Source organism: Callospermophilus lateralis, chromosome 3 (genome assembly GCF_048772815.1).
Source record: "Callospermophilus lateralis isolate mCalLat2 chromosome 3, mCalLat2.hap1, whole genome shotgun sequence".
Classification (NCBI taxonomy): Eukaryota; Metazoa; Chordata; class Mammalia; order Rodentia; family Sciuridae; genus Callospermophilus; species Callospermophilus lateralis.
In genome coordinates, this window is record NC_135307.1 from 192,422,675 (window position 1) to 192,443,609 (window position 20,935).

The following is a 20,935-nucleotide window of genomic DNA, read 5'->3' on the forward strand; positions in this document are numbered from 1 at the left end:
GGCTGCGCAGGCCGGGCGAGGGGTGGAGGCCTGGCGAGTGGTGGCTCTGTGGCTCGGTGGGTCTCTGCACCGCTGTGAGGGTGTGACGGAGCCTTTGGCCTCAGGTCATTGACGGTCCCTGGGTGTGCGCTGCCTGCCGTGTCTGTGCCTGTGTATGGCGGTGACGCTGTCTGTGTGGTGTCTCACTGATGACCTGTTTGTCCGTTGGACCCTGGTTGTGGCTGTGCTTGTGGAGCGTTCAGAGGGTCACGGGCGCTCCCTGTGGCCGGGGACGCCCTGCTTGTTTTCCATGTGTTGTCCAGTCCTGCAGCAGCCAAGGGCCGGGCTCTGCTGTGTCCTCTTATGGGTCGCCGTGCCGCGGAGGGGGAGCTGCTTTTCCTGGGGGGCTTCACAGTGTCCTGCCGCAGTGCCCAGTCTGGGTTTGTGGCCGGCGCACGCACCCTGGGCGTTGGCCTGGGCTCCCGTCCCTACCCCACTTTGGGGGCTGGAGCTGGAGCTGGCATGGGGGTCAGGGCAGCTGCGTCCTGGTTCTGCTGGGTCCAGAGCTTGGAGACCCTGGGGCCAGAGGCCCGCCCTTGGCTTTCCCATGAGTCCCCGGGTCCACGCGAGGCTGTTGTGGGGGGGAGGGAGAGCAGCATGGCCGTCCTGGGAGCCTGGGGAGCCTCCGTAGGCAGGAAGCCCTCCACTGAGCCTCCAGTCCCAGAGGCTCTGGGACCCGCCAGGCGCCAAGCAGGATGTCCTGAGGCCACTGGGAGGACGGTGGCAGAGCTCGGGGCTGGGGTGGGCGAGAGACCCCAAGACGCTCAGGGGGGAGGAGGCGTCTGCAGCCCGTCCAGGTTCCAGACAGGCCCCAGGCATCCCCCCAGGGGAGGACCGGGCACCAGGACGCCGAGCAGGAGGGTGGGCTTCGGAACCCACACACAGCCCCCCGCACGGCGCCCACACAGAGGCATCCTGGGTGCCCCTCCCAGTTGTGGAAACCAGACACAAGGGCACAGACCTGGTGACCAGGGGACCTCTGTGCTGGACAGAATCCAGGGGGGCCCAGGGCGTCTGGAGACCACTGAGCTCCCCAGAGGGATGCCTCCCTGCCCTGGTCAGCGCCCCTTCCTGTTGGGGAGATTGAGGCGCAGGGCCAGGTGGGCCGCCCGAGCCCCGGGGCTGAACCTTCCTGAGGGACTGCTGGGTGCAGGACAGGGGCCGGCAGGAGCCGCATCCCCCGGGGTCCTGGGTGGCTCTCGTCCCCGCAGTGCTGACCTGTAGGCTCCACACCCGGGCGCCTCCCTCCTGGCCTCTGCCCTCAGGCCGTGCCCTTGCCTTGCAGAAGGACAAGTTCTGCGTCTACGAGGAGTACTGCAGCAACCACGAGAAGGCCCTGCGGCTGCTGGTGGAGCTCAACAAGGCCCCCGCCGCCCGCGCCTTCCTCCTGGTGAGTGTGCCCCGCGCTGTCCCCGGCGCCGTCCCCAGTCCCGGCGGGGCTCCTGGGTGGGGCGGGCACGGGAGGCTCTTCTCTTGGCCAGTGGGAGGCCGTGTCCATCCCAGAGGTCCCGCCAAGACTCGGCCCATGCCCAGTGGCCATAGATACTGAGGTGCCATAAACAGCATGGGAGGGGATGAGCCTGATGATGTTCCAGTAAAACTTCATTTGCAAAATCAGGCTGCAGGCGGTCAGCTCTGCCAGTCCCCAATAAAAGTGGCGGCAGTCATAGTTAATAATGGTAATGACATCTTAGAATAATATTACTAGTATCATTGGTATCATTAGGGTTATTTGCTTACATTAAAAGAAAATTTAGGTAAAACTGGCTAAGCAAAGTGACAAGAAAAATAACGAGTTCACCTGTGCGGTTTTCTAAGAAGGTCAAGACCTGAGGGGCTTCAGGCACAGCTGAGCCCAGGCGCTCAGATCTCATCGCCAGGATGTGCTCAAAACACAGACTCCACTCTTCTCTGCGTTGTCTTCATGGGGACTTCTGTGATCCCACAATACTAAGTGCCTTTCTAAAGTTCATACTTGAAAGGTGATTTAGCTCATCAGAGGTCCAGTCCAGGTCTTTCGCCTCTAAGTCCCCTCCATTCAGTGGTGCCCTCCTGTGCTGTTTATTTTATTTTTCAGTTGTCAATGGACCTTTATTTTATTCATATTTTTTGGTGCTGAGAATCGAACCTAGGGCCTCACACATGCTAGGCAAGCGCTTTGCCCCTGAGCCGCACCCAGCCCCTGAGCTGGCTGTGATCAGCTGCAGCGAGTTCAGACCTGGAGCCTTGTGGGGACTGTGCACCGGGCCCCAGGGAGCGGGCCGTCATCAGAGTCCCCGGCGCAGCCTCCCCAGCGTGTCTCCAGGATTCTGGTTCAGAACATTCGCCCTTGGGTCGAGGGGGTCTGGCCTGGCCTGGGCCCGGACAGCGTCTGGGGGGCAGGTGGTGGCTGTTTCCTTCTGTCCCAGGCACGTGGCCTGCACGAGCTGACGTGTCCCCCTCCTGCCCTGTGCCCGCCACAGCCCGTGTCTGCACTTGGGTTCATAAAACACTCGGTGCCGACTGCAGAGCTGGTCCCTCCCTGCAGCACAGGACGCAGGGGCCACCTTTCTGCCCCACCTGTCCACTTCGGGCAGCACCGCCTTGCCCTCGCCCCACTGCCCAGCCCGGGAGCTCCCGGCTCAGCCTCCCGCCCCCGAGCATTCCCCTGGCCACTCAGGGCCTGCGAGGCAGGAAGGTGCCAGGAGGCCAGGCTGAGGAAGGAGCCCCCCTCGGTCCCTGCTGTCCCTTGGTCCCTGCTCTCTCTCGGTCCCTGCTGTCCCCTTCCTGGTGGGCCAGATGCTCTTTCCAACGGCAGCTGGGCCGGGCAGGGGAGGACGCGTGGTGCCAGTGCTGTGCCATCTGTCTCGTCCTCGCCCGTCTCCAGCTCTTGGCCACCTGCAGAAGAGCTGTCGTGCGCCTGTCATCGGGTGTCAAAGCCTCGGGGACAACAGAATCTGGCTCTCTGCTCGGGATGTGCGGGCACCCACTGAGTGGCAGGCAGGGACGTCAGTGTCCTCTGCATTAGTTTTCTTGTCCATTAACTGGTGACAGTTTGTTCGTTCATCAGCTTCTTTCTTACTGGCACCTATGATCTGCCTGGGGTCATTCTAAGTCCTGTGACTGCCACAGTGAACAGGGCCAGGCAAGGACACCTACCGGGGGTGCAGGTGATAGGTCACGGGGTACAAAGTTCTCTGGAGGGCGTGAAGCAGGCTGGGGTGGGCGGGGTGTTGGGATGTGCTGCTGTCTCAGGTTGGTCTTTGGAGAAACTGTCTCAGCTCATGTTTAAGCAGAGATGTGGGTTAAGTGAGGGGGCAGGGTGACCTGGAGCTGGCGTTCCAGGTAGACCAGCTGCAGGTGCAAAGGCCCTGAGGTGAGCGTGTGCTCGAGGAACAGCAGCAAGGCCGGGGCAGTGGAGCAAAGAGCCGGAGGAGACAGAGAGAGGGAAAACCAGCAACGGCAGGCCACTTGGTCCTTGGAGAGCCTGAGAGTTTTGAAAACTTCGTTTTCTGTGTGTGTGTGTGTGTGTGTGTAGATGCTGATGGCCCTTTATTTTATTCATTTATTTATATGCTCAGTGGAGAGTCGAACCCAGGGCCTCAAGCGTTAGACAAGTGCCCTGTCGCTGAGCCCCAGCCCCGAGAAACCTTTTTTCTGAGCTGCTTCAAGCACAGTGAGTGTCCTTGCAGGGGTGGACGCTACACCTGTCTGCCCCCGGGCACCACGGAGCCCACGGTCGGACATTCCTTCAGCAGAGGCCCCTCAGGCTGCTGTCGGTCTGCCCTCTGGGCCCCGGGTGACCCTGGCTGTCCCTCTCAGCCAAGGCCGGTTTTTCCCTGCGGACTCTCCCGATCGGCTTGGGCTCTGGCTGCTTCGTCAGCTCCCGCCCGTGAGCTGCGGCCGCGGGACAGCACGGGGCCTTCTCAGGGCCTTTCATCTGTCCCCCTCCTCCCTGTAAGGACAGAGTCACGGATCCAGGGTCCCCTCAGCCCCTGTGATAGTGATCACATCTCCAAGACCCTGTTTTCCAGATGACCCCATCCTGAGGTTCTGGGGGGACACGGCATTTTGGGGATCACCACTCAAGACCACGGAGGGCTGCTGGAGCCAGAGGCCGTGGCTGACAACAGGGCTGTGGGGACAGCAGCGGGTCCCCACAGCGTGAAGGCGCGTGCTGGCTCTGGGGCCTGGAGGAGGCGGCCAGGTGGGCTGCGGGGTGGGCCCTGCCGAGGGGGGTGCACAGTCCACCGTGGGTGGGTCAGGTCGAGGTGCCGGGACAGGCCAGGTGAGGTGGCCACGCCTCTGACCCAGCGACTTAGGCGGAGGCAGGAGGGAGAGTTTGAGGCCAGCAGAGCGCCCCTGGGTCCAGTGCCAAAAAAAGAAAAAGAAAAGGGCTGTGGCCGTCCTGTGGCCGTCCTGTGGCCGTCCAGGCAGGGCGTCGGGCAGGCGGCCAGAGCCAGAGGGTGGAGTCGAAGCCAGCCCGAGTGGGCGGTGTGCATGGCATTCAAGGCCGGGTCGGGTGGAGGGGAGGGAGGGGCCGGGGTGGCCTCGAAGTGGCCCCCTCACCTGGACCTCTCTGGGACCTCAGGGGAGCCAGGTCATTCTGGAGAGCCCTCCGCAGGCCGGGAGAGGGGGTGGCACTGTGTGTGCGAGGCTCCTCTCCCTTTTAAACGAAGGGGGCCGTGCAGCTGTGGCCGGATGGTCCTGTGAGGACGCCTTGGTCCTGGACGGAGACCGGCCTTCTGCAGCCAGCCCTGGTCTGTTGGAAAGAGCCCCTGCCCGGGCTCCCTGCCCCCTGCCTGGAACTGACGGCACCAGGGCAGCTGGTGGCCAGCGCTGGCTCAGAGGACAAAGGCCTGAGTGTGGGCAGCGTGGGCCTGGCACCTCCCTGCCGTGGCCCGGGTCCCCGTCTGTGCCGGAGCAGACACGGTGGCGGGAGCAGAGCGGCTCAGCCACCAGGGACCTCGGTGGCAGAGCCGTCCCTCCAAGGAGGAGACACGCGGGTGCTGCAGGGAGATGGGGCAGCGCGGGTGCCTGGGCCCCGTGTCTGTGCCACGGCTTCCCCGGTGCCGCTGGTCCCTAGGCTCCCTGTGCGTGAAGCCAGGCACGGTGGCCGCCATGTGGTGGGCACACGGCAGCCGTTCTCTGGCCTTATTTTCCCTTGACCGTACGCGGGCATTTGTTTGCTGGGCAGTTCCCTGCGCTTGGGACGGTGCCCAGGCTCAGCACTCATGAACGGACAGGCGAAGGACGATGGGGGACCCCATCCCAGGATCTGTCCTCTGCCAGTCTGTGGGGAGGTGCGGAAGAGGAGGGCTGAGCCGCTCAGGGAGGAGTGCTGGCAGCCTGTCCATGTGTGTCCACTGTGCGTGGTGTGAGCCTTGGGGACCCGAGACCGTCCACTGTAGACATTAATAGTTCAGGCTCCCACCACCCAAAAAATGGCCTTAGGTTGGAGCCCCCTCCCCCTCGGGAGAGGACAGTCCCTAGAGGGTGATGATGGCCGTGTGGAATGGGGGACCCAGGAGGAGGGGGTCCTGGCCCCGGAGCCCAGGTGGGGGCTGGGAAGCAGCATCGAGGTTCCAAGCCCAGGGCCCTCGTCGGCTGCCTGCTCCGTGCCACTCTGTGGCTCGCTGGTCCTGGGGTGACTGATGGGGTGACCTGGGTTGACAGGCTGAACCTCCCAAACTCCAGAGCTCCGAGCTGCGACACGGGAAGAGCAAGACTCAGTGTGCAGGGTGGTCAGTGGGCAGGGCTGAAGCCCTGGGCCTGCTGGGCTCCTGGGAGGCCCCGCCCTGGCCAGCAGTGCCCACGTCCCAGGCTGTGGGGAGGGGCTGGAGCACACGCAGCCTCTGCTCTTCCTCTGCTGCCCAGGGTGTGCTTCTGGGGCTCCCCACGTGGCCCTGTGGGGTGCGCTTCTGGGGTCACCACGTGGCTGTGTGGGGTGCGCGTCTGGGCTCCCCACGTGGCCCTGTGGGATGCGCGTCTGGGCCGTGTGACCCCTGGCGGCCCAACGTCCACAGAGAGGCAAGTGTACCTACCCTCCAGCTGGGGGCCAGCCAGGGCGCCTCTCAGTTCTTGCTCTTCAGAACGAGGCCGTTTGGACAGTCTGGGCCCCTGTCCCCTGTCCCCTGACCCCTGGTACAAGTGTGGTGAAGTCTCCCTTCACCAGGACTCAGCCGGCTTCTCTGCAGAGGGCCAGTAGCGATGTTTCAGGTTTCCCGACAGTTTGGTCTCTTCTGCAGCCTCTGGCCTCTGCCTCCATGTTTGGAAGCGGCCAGAGGTAGTGGCAGTGGATGTGTTCTACGAGACTTCCAGCCAGGGGCAGCAGGACGGGGCCCATGGTCCACCACCCCGGTGTGGCCTCACCTCTCCTGGGTCATGAGATTGCTTCCTCCGCGCGGCTTTGCGTTTCCTTGGGGACGTGAGGGCACCCGGGCCCTGTGCTGCCCTTGGTGAGTTAACGAGAGTCTCTGTTCCTTTGCAGAGCTGTATGCTGCTGGGAGGCCGGAAGACCACGGACATCCCCCTGGAGGGCTACCTGCTGTCTCCCATCCAGCGGATCTGCAAGTACCCGCTGCTGCTCAAGGTGAGCCGCGCCCTTCCAGCCACCGCTTCCCAGAGGGAGGAGGGGTGGCGCCCAGCCAGGACTGGGCACAAGGGCCCTTCACCAAGCTCTGCTCCTGGGAAGCAGGGAATGAGGAGGCACAGGGGCTGGGTTGGCAGCCGACCACCGTCCACGGCCTGCGAGTCCTGCCCTGCCCAGCAACTGGTCCAGCCTGGGTCCTGCAGGCCAGGGTCAGGCCTTTGCTTGCCTGGGAGATCAGAGGCTTGGTTCTGGGTGTCGGAGTCCCTGGGGAAGATGGGAGCTGAGGGACAGCGGTCCACCGTCTGCTGTCTCAGCCCTGCACAGCTGCCATGGTCCTGGCCCTGTCCCGCCGAGGGCCTGTGTCTGACGTCGCTTCCTGGGCTCCCTGCTTGGCAGGTTCTGGGCTGGTGCCCCCTCTGGGACCCTGGTGCCCCCTCTGAGACCCTGGTGCCTGTGGGACCCTGGTGCCCCCTCTGGGATCCTGGTGCCCCCTCTGGGATCCTGGTGCCCCCTCTGGGATCCTGGTGCCCCCTCTGGGATCCTGGTACCCCCTCTGGGATCCTGGTGCCCCCTCTGGGATCCTGGTGCATCCCTCTGGGATCCTGGTGCCTCTGGGATCCTGGTGCCCCCTCTGGGACCCTGGTGCCTCTGGGATCCTGGTGCCCCCTCTGGGACCCTGGTGCCCCCTCTGAGACCCTGGTGCCTGTGGGATCCTGGTGCCCCCTCTGGGATCCTGGTGCCCCCTCTGGGACCCTGGTGCCTGTGGGATCCTGGTGCCCCCTCTGGGATCCTGGTGCATCCCCCTGGGATCCTGGTGCCCCCTCTGGGACCCTGGTGCCTGTGGGATCCTGGTGCCCCCTCTGGGATCCTGGTGCCCCCTCTGGGATCCTGGTGCATCCCCCTGGGATCCTGGTGCCCCCTCTGGGACCCTGGTGCCCCCTCTGAGACCCTGGTGCCTGTGGGATCCTGGTGCCCCCTCTGGGATCCTGGTGCATCCCCCTGGGATCCTGGTGCCCCCTCTGGGACCCTGGTGCCCCCTCTGAGACCCTGGTGCCTGTGGGATCCTGGTGCCCCCTCTGGGATCCTGGTACCCCCTCTGGGATCCTGGTGCATCCCCCTGGGATCCTGGTGCCCCCTCTGGGACCCTGGTGCCCCCTCTGGGATCCTGGTGCATCCCCCTGGGATCCTGGTGCCCCCTCTGGGACCCTGGTGCCCCCTCTGAGACCCTGGTGCCTGTGGGATCCTGGTGCCCCCTCTGGGATCCTGGTACCCCCTCTGGGATCCTGGTGCATCCCCCTGGGATCCTGGTGCCCCTCTGGGATCCTGGTGCCCCCTCTGGGATCCTGGTGCATCCCCCTGGGATCCTGGTGCCCCCTCTGGGACCCTGGTGCCCCCTCTGAGACCCTGGTGCCTGTGGGATCCTGGTGCCCCCTCTGGGATCCTGGTGCCCCCTCTGGGATCCTGGTGCATCCCCCTGGGATCCTGGTGCCCCCTCTGGGATCCTGGTACCCCCTCTGGGATCCTGGTGCCCCCTCTGGGATCCTGGTGCCCCCTCTGGGATCCTGGTACCCCCTCTGGGATCCTGGTGCCCCCTCTGGGATCCTGGTGCCCCCTCTGGGACCCTGGTGCCCCCTCTGGGATCCTGGTGCATCCCCCTGGGATCCTGGTGCCCCCTCTGGGACCCTGGTGCCCCCTCTGAGACCCTGGTGCCTGTGGGATCCTGGTGCCCCCTCTGGGATCCTGGTACCCCCTCTGGGATCCTGGTGCATCCCCCTGGGATCCTGGTGCCCCCTCTGGGACCCTGGTGCCCCCTCTGAGACCCTGGTGCCTGTGGGATCCTGGTGCCCCCTCTGGGATCCTGGTGCCCCCTCTGGGATCCTGGTGCATCCCCCTGGGATCCTGGTGCCCCCTCTGGGACCCTGGTGCCCCCTCTGGGATCCTGGTGCATCCCCCTGGGATCCTGGTGCCCCCTCTGGGACCCTGGTGCCCCCTCTGAGACCCTGGTGCCTGTGGGATCCTGGTGCCCCCTCTGGGATCCTGGTGCCCCCTCTGGGATCCTGGTGCCCCCTCTGGGATCCTGGTGCCTGTGGGATCCTGGTGCATCCCCCTGGGATCCTGGTGCCCCCTCTGGGATCCTGGTGCCCTCTCTGGGATCCTGGTGCCCCCTCTGGGATCCTGGTGCCCTCTCTGGGATCCTGGTGCCCCCTCTGGGATCCTGGTGCCCCCTCTGGGATCCTGGTACCCCCTCTGGGATCCTGGTACCCCCTCTGGGATCCTGGTGCCCCCTCTGGGATCCTGGTACCCCCTCTGGGATCCTGGTGCCCCCTCTGGGATCCTGGTGCCCCCTCTGGGATCCTGGTGCCCCCTCTGGGATCCTGGTGCCCCCTCTGGGATCCTGGTACCCCCTCTGGGATCCTGGTACCCCCTCTGGGATCCTGGTGCATCCCCCTGGGATCCTGGTACCCCCTCTGGGATCCTGGTGCCCTCTCTGGGATCCTGGTGCCCCCTCTGGGATCCTGGTGCCCCCTCTGGGATCCTGGTGCCCCCTCTGGGATCCTGGTGCATCCCCCTGGGATCCTGGTGCCCCCTCTGGGATCCTGGTGCCCCCTCTGGGACCCTGGTGCCCTCTCTGGGATCCTGGTGCCCCCTCTGGGATCCTGGTGCCCCCTCTGGGATCCTGGTGCCCCCTCTGGGATCCTGGTGCATCCCTCTGGGATCCTGGTGCCCCCTCTGGGATCCTGGTGCCCCCTCTGGGATCCTGGTGCATCCCCCTGGGATCCTGGTGCCCCCTCTGGGATCCTGGTGCATCCCTCTGGGATCCTGGTGCCCCCTCTGGGATCCTGGTGCCCCCTCTGGGATCCTGGTGCCCCCTCTGGGATCCTGGTGCATCCCTCTGGGATCCTGGTGCATCCCCCTGGGATCCTGGTGCCCCCTCTGGGATCCTGGTGCCCCCTCTGGGACCCTGGTGCCCTCTCTGGGATCCTGGTGCCCCCTCTGGGATCCTGGTGCCCCCTCTGGGATCCTGGTGCCCCCTCTGGGATCCTGGTGCATCCCTCTGGGATCCTGGTGCCCCCTCTGGGATCCTGGTGCCCCCTCTGGGATCCTGGTGCATCCCCCTGGGATCCTGGTGCATCCCCCTGGGATCCTGGTGCCCCCTCTGGGATCCTGGTGCCCCCTCTGGGATCCTGGTGCATCCCTCTGGGATCCTGGTGCCCCCTCTGGGATCCTGGTGCCCCCTCTGGGATCCTGGTGCATCCCCCTGGGATCCTGGTACCCCCTCTGGGATCCTGGTGCATCCCTCTGGGATCCTGGTGCCCCCTCTGGGATCCTGGTGCCCCCTCTGGGATCCTGGTGCATCCCCCTGGGATCCTGGTGCATCCCCCTGGGATCCTGGTGCCCCCTCTGGGACCCTGGTGCCCCCTCTGGGATCCTGGTGCCCCCTCTGGGATCCTGGTGCCCCCTCTGGGACCCTGGTGCCCCCTCTGGGATCCTGGTGCCCCCTCTGGGACCCTGGTGCCCCCTCTGGGATCCTGGTGCCCCCTCTGGGATCCTGGTGCCCCCTCTGGGATCCTGGTGCCCCCTCTGGGATCCTGGTGCATCCCTCTGGGATCCTGGTGCCCCCTCTGGGACCCTGGTGCCCCCTCTGGGATCCTGGTGCATCCCCCTGGGATCCTGGTACCCCCTCTGGGATCCTGGTGCCCCCTCTGGGACCCTGGTACCCCCTCTGGGATCCTGGTGCATCCCCCTGGGATCCTGGTGCATCCCCCTGGGATCCTGGTGCATCCCCCTGGGATCCTGGTGCCCCCTCTGGGATCCTGGTGCCCCCTCTGGGACCCTGGTGCCCCCTCTGGGATCCTGGTGCCCCCTCTGGGATCCTGGTGCCCCCTCTGGGATCCTGGTGCCCCCTCTGGGATCCTGGTGCATCCCTCTGGGATCCTGGTGCCCCCTCTGGGACCCTGGTGCCCCCTCTGGGATCCTGGTGCATCCCCCTGGGATCCTGGTACCCCCTCTGGGATCCTGGTGCCCCCTCTGGGACCCTGGTACCCCCTCTGGGATCCTGGTGCATCCCCCTGGGATCCTGGTGCATCCCCCTGGGATCCTGGTGCATCCCCCTGGGATCCTGGTGCCCCCTCTGGGATCCTGGTGCCCCCTCTGGGATCCTGGTGCCCCCTCTGGGACCCTGGTGCCCCCTCTGGGATCCTGGTACCCCCTCTGGGATCCTGGTGCATCCCTCTGGGACCCTGGTGCATCCCTCTGGGACCCTGGTGCATCCCTCTGGGACCCTGGTGCCCGTGGGACCCTGGCTCCGTGTGCTGGAAGGCGAGGGGGGAGGGAGCCAGCGAGACCTTGAACTTGTCCCTGCTGGAGAAGGTCATTCAGGCTCGGGCCTCGGAGCTGGCCAAGGCCCCGTGGCCCTCAGCTCTGCTGGGGACCAGGCCTGTGCTGTGTGGCTCTCCAGTGCCGCCTCTGGCCCGGTCCTTGGCTGCTCACCATCCCTGGGGGAACGAGACGGCCATAGTTCTGGCCGCTGCTCCATGCCCTGGCAGGCAGTGACCTGCCGCGGCTCAGAAGCTCCGGTGGCACCTGGGTGTTGGTGGCGCGGGGACCAGGATGGCCCGCAGAGCTGCTTCCCCAGACCCACTTGGTGTCTCTTCCAACTTGAGGCGGCCATGCGGCGGGGCGTGATGGGCGGCCCACGGCCCCCAGAGCCAGCCGCTGGGCCTGCGTTGCTCGGCCGTGAGCCAAGCGTGGCGTCACGTTTTTAAAGGCTCATGAACAGGACAAAGAACAGAAGCCAGCTGTGGCCAGCGGAGTCTGAGGTCGACACCTGGTCCTCACAGAGACAGTGGGCTGGCCCCGGGCGGGAGCCGGGCTTGGCAGGCAGAGGCGTCTGGGTGTGGGTTCCAGCCCTGCCGTGACCCTTGACCTGGAGAGGCCACGCCGTGGCCTGTGCCTCAGCGTCCCGTGGTCACCCAGGGTTCCATCAACAGGGCTTCCAGGTTGTCGCGATGGGTCCAGGTGGGTGCAGCCCGCAAGGTGGAGCCTGCGGCGAGCCCCGTTTTGGGGATGAGGCGGGTGGGAGCGAGCTGCTGTCGCGGCCTCATGGCGGGAGCCCGGGAGGCCATGGACGGGCTCCTTCAGACCCCGCCCACCCCAGGCGCAGGCCTGTTGGGGCCATCAGTGGCCAGGGTCCTGGGTGTCGGGGTGCAGAGCTCAGTTCCCTATCGGGGCCTGGGGGACAGGTGGCCCTGTGTCTCATGGCTCTGTGGCTCGTCTGCTGCTTTCCTGGGATCAAAACCTGGAACAGGTGACCTGTGGCCACAGCTGCCACCCAGGGCCACCGAGGGGTGTTCACTGTTTGGTTCCTGCTGGCCCTTCGCCTCCAGCTATTTAGGGGTGGGGACAGGTGTGCTGGGGGACGAGCCAGCAGGGTAGCAGGGCAGTCCCCTGTGGGGACACGCCATGTCCCCCGCCTCTCAGAACTTCGCAGTGTCCTGGTCCCTGGCACCCGCAGCGGGAGGTGTGCGTCAGCAGACCGCCTCTCCTCCCTGTCACATGTCCCATGAGCCTGAGCAGCTGAGCTGACCGCCTGTCCCCTCCCAGGCACCACACTGCAGCTGTCCTGTGGGCCCTGGCGCCTGGGTGGTGTGGACGCAGGGCCGAGGAGCCGGTGGGGAGGGAGAGGAGCGAGGCGGCCTCCTCGGGAGCAGCCCTGCAGTGCCTGAGCGAAGCCCAAGAACAGCCGGAACCTTCTACGGAGGCCCCTCAGCCAGTCCGGGAGGCGCGGGCATTCCCAGGCCCCGAGGGTTCCCATCAGGTTTCCAGGAAGTGACTCAGGCCTGGTGACACCTCTGGCGCACAGATGGCCCTGGGCACCGGCCGGCACCAAGCCCCTCGTTCCCCAAAGGCACTGCTCTTGCTGGGCTCCTGCTGTGCCCGGGTGGCAGGCACAGCCCCGGAGTCACCGTCACAGACAGGACAGGGCGCCCTGCTCGCGGCCTCCAGTGCTGGGCCTGGTGTAGCGGGAGCGAGTGGGTGGCCACGGGCTCGGCCTGTGAGGGGGCGCTGCTGCCTCTGCCCCGCTGCCCCCCCTCCTGCCCCCCCCCCCAGCCCCGGTGCCGGCTCCTGCTCCTCTTGCCCTCCCCAGACTCTCTCCTGGGTGGCCTTGCTTTCCCACTCAGGGTTGTGTCACCGTCCCCAGAAGGAGCTTAGAACATTCCCATCACCCAGAAAACCCCAGGCCTGTGGGCGGCCGCTCCCCTTCCCCTTCTCGGTGGACAGTGACCTCCTCCCGCTGTGAGGGGAGCTGCTCTGGGTGCTTCTGGGTGGCACCGCCCTCCGTCCCCCGCGGCCGGCTGCCTGAACCTGTCGGCATTGTCAAGGCATTGTCAAGGCCCGCCGTGCCGTGACATGGGCACACGCCCTTTCCACCCACGGCTGATGGCCGCCAGGTTCTTGGTCCATTCAGCGGATGATGGAGGTTGTGGTCCTTGTGCGTCTTGGCTGCAGGGAGCGGGGACGTCTGCACGCGCCATGTGGGTGCCTCGGCCTCAGTACTGCTGACTGCAGCCCGCACCTCTGCCCGTGCCCGGCCGTTCCTCCTGCCTGTCAGCTTCTCCCCTTGGGGGACTGACGGCCTCTCCTGCTAAAACTGAGTTTCCTCACTGTCCCACCAGCAGTGCCTGAGCGTCGGGGCCTGGCAGACAGGTGGCCCCATCATCCTGGCTCCTCTTGGCAGCGTTCGCCCTGCCCTCCCTTGCTCTGCTCACCCACACCTGCTTCCTGCAACTTCTCTGAGCAAGCAGCACATGTCTGCCCCAGGCCCTTTGCACTTGCTGTTTCCCAGCTTCCTTTCTCAGGCCTCTGCTGCACAGATGTCCCCACTTCAGGGACGCCTTCCTTGTCCACTGAGCTGCAGACGAGTGCTCGGCACTTCGGTTGCTCCACTTGGCTTCTGCCCTGGGACCCTTGGTGCCTGGGTGGGTGTTCTTGTCCCTCCTGGGGTGTCGGTTCCTGAGGGAGGTCGGGCAGCCCCCTCCCCAGTGCCTAGAGTGGTGCCTGGTGCCACAGTCTGGCTGGGCCCAAATCACGAGCCACTCAAACAGGAACAAACTTTATTTCCGAACTCCCCGGAATGCCACCCACGCGGCCACCCCAGGAACACCACACACCAACTGGAACTCCCTGCCCCGGAACTTCACCAACCAACAGGAACTCCCCAGGAATCCAAAGTAGCCGACAGCAGGGGTCTATATACAACTGAGCACACAGCCTTTCAATCCAGCATCATCCAGTCACAGCAACTATAGACAGCTTAACTTCATCATCGTCATCTTAATGGCTCCCAGCCACTCCTTCTGGCAAAATGCCAGGGTCCATTCCAACCGGAAATGCCACCCAGGGTTGCCGGCTGCTTCCATGTGTGTGATGGGGCGGGGGGGAGCCTGTCAGCAGTCAGCAGGGCAAACCCGGGTGGAGCAGCTTGTGCTGGGCTTGTGCTGGGAGGCTGGTCCCTGCCCAGTCCCTGGTGTGTCCGCCTCTCCTGTGCCTGGGGCTGAGCTGACGTTGGCTGTCCTCCGTCCCCCTGGCCGCAGGATGTGGCCTAGACCCAGTCGGCACCCTTGGGGTACAGTGGGAAGGGACGGCCTCAGTTCTCGGTGTGCACACGTCCCAGTGCTCTGCAGGACTGCGGGGGACACAAGGGACCTTGTGCAGGGGAGGGACAGGCGGAGGGGGCCAGCCGGGCTGAGCCGCGAGGGGGATGTGCTTGCTGACCTCTGTCCCCCTGGCCGCTCCTGGGAGAGCTGCGGCACCCGGGCCTCTCAGCAGCCAGCCTCCGGGCCAATGGCGACGTCCAGTCGTGACAGCCCCCGTGGATGCCATGGTCTTGTGGGATGGTGGTGCCCTGAGACCTCGCGGGTGTCCCCTGTCTGAGCGCAGGTTCTCAGCGCTAGGTCCTGGGACGTCCTTTAGTGGCTCCTGCCTTCTGTGGAGCAGCTGTTCTGTGCCAGGCGCTGTCCTGGGTCCTGGAAGTGCAGTAAAGGACAGCCCGAGCCTGCTGTGGGATGGACAGCAGAGGGCGGGGCCAGGGTGACCTGGGGCATGCAGTGTGGCCGCTGTGCTTGGGCTGCGCCCTGCAGGCCAGGGCTCCGAGTGGCCGGGAAGCGTCCTCTGGGCGGAAGGGCCAGCCGAGTGCCGCCCTGGGCAGGATGCGCCTGGGGTATAGGGCAGGGACCTTCCTGGGGGGACAGGGAGGGAGTGGCTCTGTCATGGGGCCTGGGGTCACTCTGGGCCTTTGTCCCCAGGGGGTGGGAATCCTCGGGACCTGCCTGGACCTGCCTGGGGGACTGAGGGTGGGGTGCTGGGGACAGGCTGGGGCACCTGAGGAGGTCACGTCCTGTGCCCTGCCTGTCCCACCGGGTGTCTGAACGGCTTTGTGGAGTGCGTGCCGTTGTGTGGCCTGAGGTCCTCTCTGGACTTTCCCTCTGACCCCGACGCTGGGAGGCCCACCGCCTCCTGCAGGCCCGTGTCGTTGTGTCCAGCCGAGGGGGCAGGAAATGGAGGTCTCTTCTGCGGCCTTGTGCCCTGGGCCCGGTCCTCCCGACCAGGGCCCGTCCTCCACCCGGCCTCTGGGCTGCCTCTGCTCAGCTCCTTCCGGTGTGAGAGCCAGCTGTAGAGAGACCTCTGGGGCCAGGCCCTGCTCACCTCTCCCTGTCCAAGCCAAGGGCACAGGAGCCATCCTCCAAGGAGCCTGCGGGGTCCTGCCTGCATCCCCCTCCTTCTTTTCTGTCTGTGGTTCAGAGTCTAAGTTCAGAAATTCTCTCTGCGTCTGCTGAGCTGTAACCAAGGGCAAATTGTGAAGCTCTCTGTGCTTCCGTTTCCCGTCTGTAAATCCGATGGCAGTTCCTTGCAGGCTTGCTGAGAACATTAGATGAGACTCGCGAGGCGGCTGCTGGAAGCACTTGGGTGTTTCTGGGCAGGTGGGTGGTCAGGCTGGGCAGGTGCTGGCGGCTCCACGTTTATCAGTCCCAGCTCCCACTGGGCTGCCTCTGCGACGAGGTGATGTCCGGTGCCTCGGTTTCCTCCTCTGTCTGCAGCGCCTGAGCTGTGGGCGGCCATGGAGAGCAAGTGACTCACCCGAAAGGTACTTGAGAGTGACGGGCCGCGGCCACTGTCCCCGTGCCAGGGTCGTCCTGCCCGGGCTTCTCTGGACTCGGGTTTTCCCGCCGCGACCGTCTGCGCTCTGACCACTGCGCTCTCTGCCTCGTAGGTTTCGGGGCCTCGTCCGCGAGCACCTGAGTCCGGACCTTGCAGGGCTCCGACAGTGACCCCCGGCTGGCGTGCGGTGCGGGGGCTTGTCCCCACCCCTTGAGTCTGTGAGGGCCTCTTCCTTTGCCCCCCTCCTTTGGCCCAGTCTGGTCCTGGCTGAGCGGCTCGTTCCCGTTTCTCCCACTGAACCGGATCTCAGTCACCCCAGCCACCGTCCCTCGTGCAGTGTCCCCGATTCCTCCTGAGACCTGGCTCCACCGGCGGGGACGGGAGCAGACCATGACCGTGGCGGAGCTGTCGCAGGGCTCTCTGGGCAGCTGGAGCAGAGCTGAGCGCTGCAGCTGGGTCATGGGGCTTCAGGCCAGGGCCACACCTGCCCCTGCCGGCAGCGACCGGGTGTGGAGGGCGAGGGCCGTGGCCGACCGAGGGCAGCATCCCCTTGGCACCACCAGCGGAGGGGCAGGTAGAGGCCGCCCAGGGCTACCAGGGCCTGAGCTCTGCGGAGAGCTGGGGCACCTAGAGCTGCTGCCCGTGGCACGTGACACTGCCCAGCAGGGGCCTGCTCCAGCCCGGGCCTCTCCTGCCTCCTGCTCTCCCGGTGGGAGGAGGCGTCCTTAGGACCCACAGGTGGCTTCTCCTCTGTGCCACTGGCCACCAGCCCCCAAGGCTGCAGCGTCTTGGACCTGCGGCCCGGGTCACAGGAGTCACATCAGAAAAACGTGCATGTCCCCTGCCCAGGAGCCGGTCAGCTTTGGGGCCGGCCGCTGCGGTTCTGGGTCTTCCTGGCCCCGACGGCTCTTGCTCCTGGTCTTTTCCGTTTTTCCTTTATCTTAAGTGGCGTGTGGAGGGGACACCAGCGCCTCGGCATCTGTGCCCTGCTGTCCTGGGGATGGCAGGAGGGGACCCAGACTGGAGTCCTGGAGGGTGTCAGCCTTCCTGAGCTTGGAGGGTAGACCCTGGGCAGGGGCCGAGGGGTTAGGGACCAGAGGCAGCCGGCCCTCCCAGAGATGGCCTTGGCGTCCCCAGGTGTTACTCCAAATGGTCCAGACACCGGGTGACACCCCTCTCTGTGGAGGGGACAGTGTGTCTTTCCCATCCGAGTCCCCTTTTGAGCCCCCACCAGCCTCAAGTGACAGGGAATAGCGGCCATTGTCACATCTTCCAGGGACAAACTCAGCTTCGTTTTCTCGGGTCTGTCCTGTGCTTCTGCAGCCAGTGGCTGAGAACTTAATTGTTTTATGACCTTGAAAAAAACAGACTTTGAAAACCAAATGTCAACTTGCTGATTCAAAAAGGAGGGAAATGCTGGGCCTGGTGGCACAGGCCTGTGGTCCCCGCGACTCGGAGGCTGAGGCAGGAGGATCCCAAGTTTGAGGCCAGCCTCAGCAGCCGAGTGAAGCCCTGTCTCAAAGCAAAGGGGGCGTAGTTCAGTGACGAGTCACCCTGGTTCAGCACTGGGGGCGAATGGAGGAAAAAATAAAAAAACAGAATGAAACATACAGGGTGGCAGGGAGCGAAGACCCGGGCAGCCTGTGGCCAGCCAGCTGCTCCTGCGGCTCACGAGGCCGCCAGGCCAGCTTTCGGCCTCCCTGGGCTGTTTCCTTGGACGGCTTTTTCAGGTGGCCTCCTGAGTCCCGGGGACAAGAGCCGCCTTCGGCCTCACCAGGACCCCGCCTGCAGGAGGCCTGGGCAGGAGCAGCAGGGACACCGCCCCCCAGCCCCCCGCTGGTCAGCTTCCTCTGGGCCCTGTGGTTCCCCTGCCCCTGGGCCTGGCTCAGCAGGTGGCCGAGCTCCCAGGGCCGGCTTGGCTGCCCGTCCCCCAGGACAGTTTGGCCTGGAGTTGGAGGCCCTGTCCCTATGGCCCTGTGGCCTTGACGTGGTGGGGGCCACGCGTGGGGCATGTGGGGCTGCTGTGCCCAGTGGGGAGCGTGCCCGTGGGGTCGCCGGGCGGGAGCCCACATCCTCTCCTCCGGAAGCCCTCGCTGGGTGCCAGGAGCCGCCCGGGTGGTGGCGGGTGCTGGAAGGTCACCCGGCTCCCCTGCAGACCCCTGCAGCCCGTGCCCTGCTGCCTGGGTCTTCCGAGCCCCCTGGGCCTGCCGGGCCTTCCTGTCCTCAGCCCGATGGTGCGTGTCCCCTCCCTGCCGTCGGGGTTCTGGAGGGACCGTGGATGTGTCAGCGTCCACATCCTGCCGTCTGCCTCTGGCCTGGCCAGGAGCCTTGACTGCGTGTGCCTCAGACTCCCCACACGTAGGCGGGGACACGGTGGCCCTCCCCACTGGGGTTCCAAGAGGAAGCAACTTGATGAAGTTAACTGTGAACCGTGGTGGGTATGCAGAAGGTGCTCAATAGATGCTTGCAGTCTGATGACCATGGTGACATCAGTTATGCTGCACAGGGGTGATACCAAGTGTGAGCGCCCGTTACTATGGAAACCATGGCGGTGCTGGCCACTGTTGTGTCCCTGTTGTTCACGTCCCTCCTTCCCCTGGAGAGGACTTTGGAGGGGACAGTTGTCCCATTTCACAGATGTGCAGACGGCTTCACCAGGCAGGTCCCTGTGTGAGGTCCCAGCTGGAGCCACCGTCCCCCCCAGAGCCCAGCCTCGACCCTGGCCTTGAGGTCCAGGCCAGGGGACCCCTCTAGCCACAGGGAGCTCACTGCTCTGGAAGACGCCGCTTTCTGTGACAAAGCTCCCCTTGGTGTGACGACGGAGTCCCTGAGCCCACAGCAGCTGGGACCTCGGGGTCACGGGCCAGGTGCTCCACAGGGCAGCGCTCAGCGAGCCCTTCTGGGTCCCCTCCCCGTGGCCCTCCTTGGCCACCCCCCGAGTGCATGCAGCGCTGCAGCTGGGACGTGGGCCCGCCCGTCTCTGAACTTGACTTCCAGCTCCCTCGGTTTTGAACTGGCAGGAGCTTCCTCACCTCCCTGCTTCTGCCTGTTAGACCTTTGTTGGTACAGTTCCAGTTCCCACGAGCCTTGAGATTCCTGTGTTTCGTATCCGCCCACCTGGACACTGGGGGGGTTCGGATCTGAGATGCGCAGCAGTCAGGGCTGCCTCAGTCCAAGAGATGGAAAAACGAGCTCCGCAGGCTGAACGTGTAGGTGTGCACACGAAACCCGCAGACATGCTTCTAAATGGCCGTGTAAAAACGCACGGCCTTCCCCAGCTGGAAAACACACGGGTTGATGGCTTCAGGTGGAGATGGATCCAGGTGTCCCTTTGGAACTGTCCTTCCCCATCTGCAGCTGGGCGTGGTGACACATGCCCGCGTTCTAGCCACTCAGGGGGCAGAGGTGGGAGACATAAGTCCACGAGTTTGAGACCAGCCTGGGCAGCCCAGTGAGCCGCTGTCCCCCAAATCACGTAAATAATCAATAAAAGAACTCGGAAGCCGCTGCCCTTTTGGTCCCCCTGTAGGGTCGGAGGCCCCGGTTCCTGCCCTGTCACTGTTCCTCTCCTGGTTGTGTCTGTTCTAGTGGGTGTGAAGGGGATCTCATGTGGCTTCGTTTTGCATTTCTCCAGGGATGAGTGCCCCTGGACTCCTTTTCATCTGCTTGGTGTCCGTTTGTGTCTTCTGTGGAGAAAAGCTTGTTCAAACTTGTTGCCTGTTTTTAAGTAGCATTATTTATGTTTTTTTTGTTCAGTTGCAGATGCTCTTTACACATGCTAGACACCAGTCCCTCTCAGGTTTGTAATGTGCATCGTTCTCTTGCCCCCAGAGGTTGTCTTCCCGCTTTCTTGACAATACCCTTGGAAGCACTCAAGTCTTTAATTTTGATGAAGTCTAGGGTGACACTTTTTTAGTTGTGTTTGACGTCCTGTCTGAGACACTTTGCCTAACCTGAGGTCACACAGATCTACTCTTGTTTTCCTAACAGACTCAACTTCCAGCTCCTGTGCTGAGGCTTGGGCTGCGTTTGAGTAGGCTGTTGGGTGTGGTGGGGCAGGTGCCGGCCGGCCCTGGGTGTGTGGTGGTCCTGGCACTCTTTGTTGGAAGATGGTTCTCTCTAACCGACTTCACACGTAAGGTCTTGTAAGGTCTTGTTCTGGATCCCAGTTCTCCAGGCCTGTCCATCTACGGCACCGTGTGTCTCTTATGAGCTTGAAAAGGGAGGAGTGTGGGGGAGGAAGTGGCACGTGCAAAGCCAAGGCACAGATGTGTTCCCCTGCGAGTGGAGGCCACACCGCCAGCGTCCCCCACAGCTCTGGGCAGCCTCGGGCCTGGCCACGTCTTGCTTGGTTTCTCCCCCAGCCCAGTGCTGACTGGAGGCAGGAATAGAGGCGGGGGCAGCCAGACAGAAAGGGGAAGTGGCGTTTTTCTCATTTTTACTAACAGCCAGCGTGGGCCCCTGGAGGGGGCCGTCGGCAGAGGGTCACTGCAGCGTCCCCTTCTGGGGTCTGGGATGGGCGTGGTGGCCGTGGCTGCCACCGTCCTGCAGCCCACCCCCACTCACCCGGAGCTGGCCAGCCTCTTGGGCCTCAGGTCCAGACGCTCAGAGCTGCTCATCTGCAGACGTGTGACGGGGTGGCTTTGGGGACATGGACAGGTGACCAGTGATGACCACCAGGCCCTGGCCTTCTGGTGTGCCTGATCGTGGGCGTACCTGCAATGGGCTGTGGGCTCCACAGGGCCTTGGGCAGAGGGGCTCCCTCCCAGGCCACTTCTGTCTCCTGCTGGACAGCTGCCGTGGCCGCCGACCATCGCCTGCCCTCTGTGCACTCTGCACCTGTGTCCTCTCAGCCACCAGAGGGTCCTGAAGGGGACAGACGGATGGTGTGGCCTCTTTCACAGCCCCGTAGCCCTGTCACCTCCCCGTGCTCCTGGATGGAACTGGGGCCCTGGCCTCCAAGGCTCATCTGACTTCATCGTCCACCCCCTCTGCCCTGCGCTGCGGCCTCGTGGCCTCCCCTCAAGTCCTCCCCTTCCGAGCGCTTTCCCGCAGAGTCCAGCTCCACTGCCAGGCCTGTCCTCAGAGGCCCTGTGCCCTGGCATGTCCCTCTCTGCACGTCCCTCCCCCTCCCCGTGTCCTGCAGCCCCCCCCACCAACCACATA

The 20,935-nt window shown here is 64.8% G+C and overlaps 1 protein-coding gene across 1 annotated transcript in view; it reads left to right on the forward strand.

Annotated features, from left to right (window-relative positions):
• The window catches only part of Prex1 (phosphatidylinositol-3,4,5-trisphosphate dependent Rac exchange factor 1), a 139,051-nt gene that overhangs the window by 62,784 nt on the left and 55,332 nt on the right, over window positions 1-20,935 (forward strand). Inside the window, exons 4-5 of the mRNA XM_077109198.1 lie at window positions 1,325-1,429; window positions 6,509-6,610. Coding sequence (XP_076965313.1) covers window positions 1,325-1,429; window positions 6,509-6,610 — 207 coding nt within the window. The remainder of the gene's footprint in view (window positions 1-1,324; window positions 1,430-6,508; window positions 6,611-20,935) is intronic.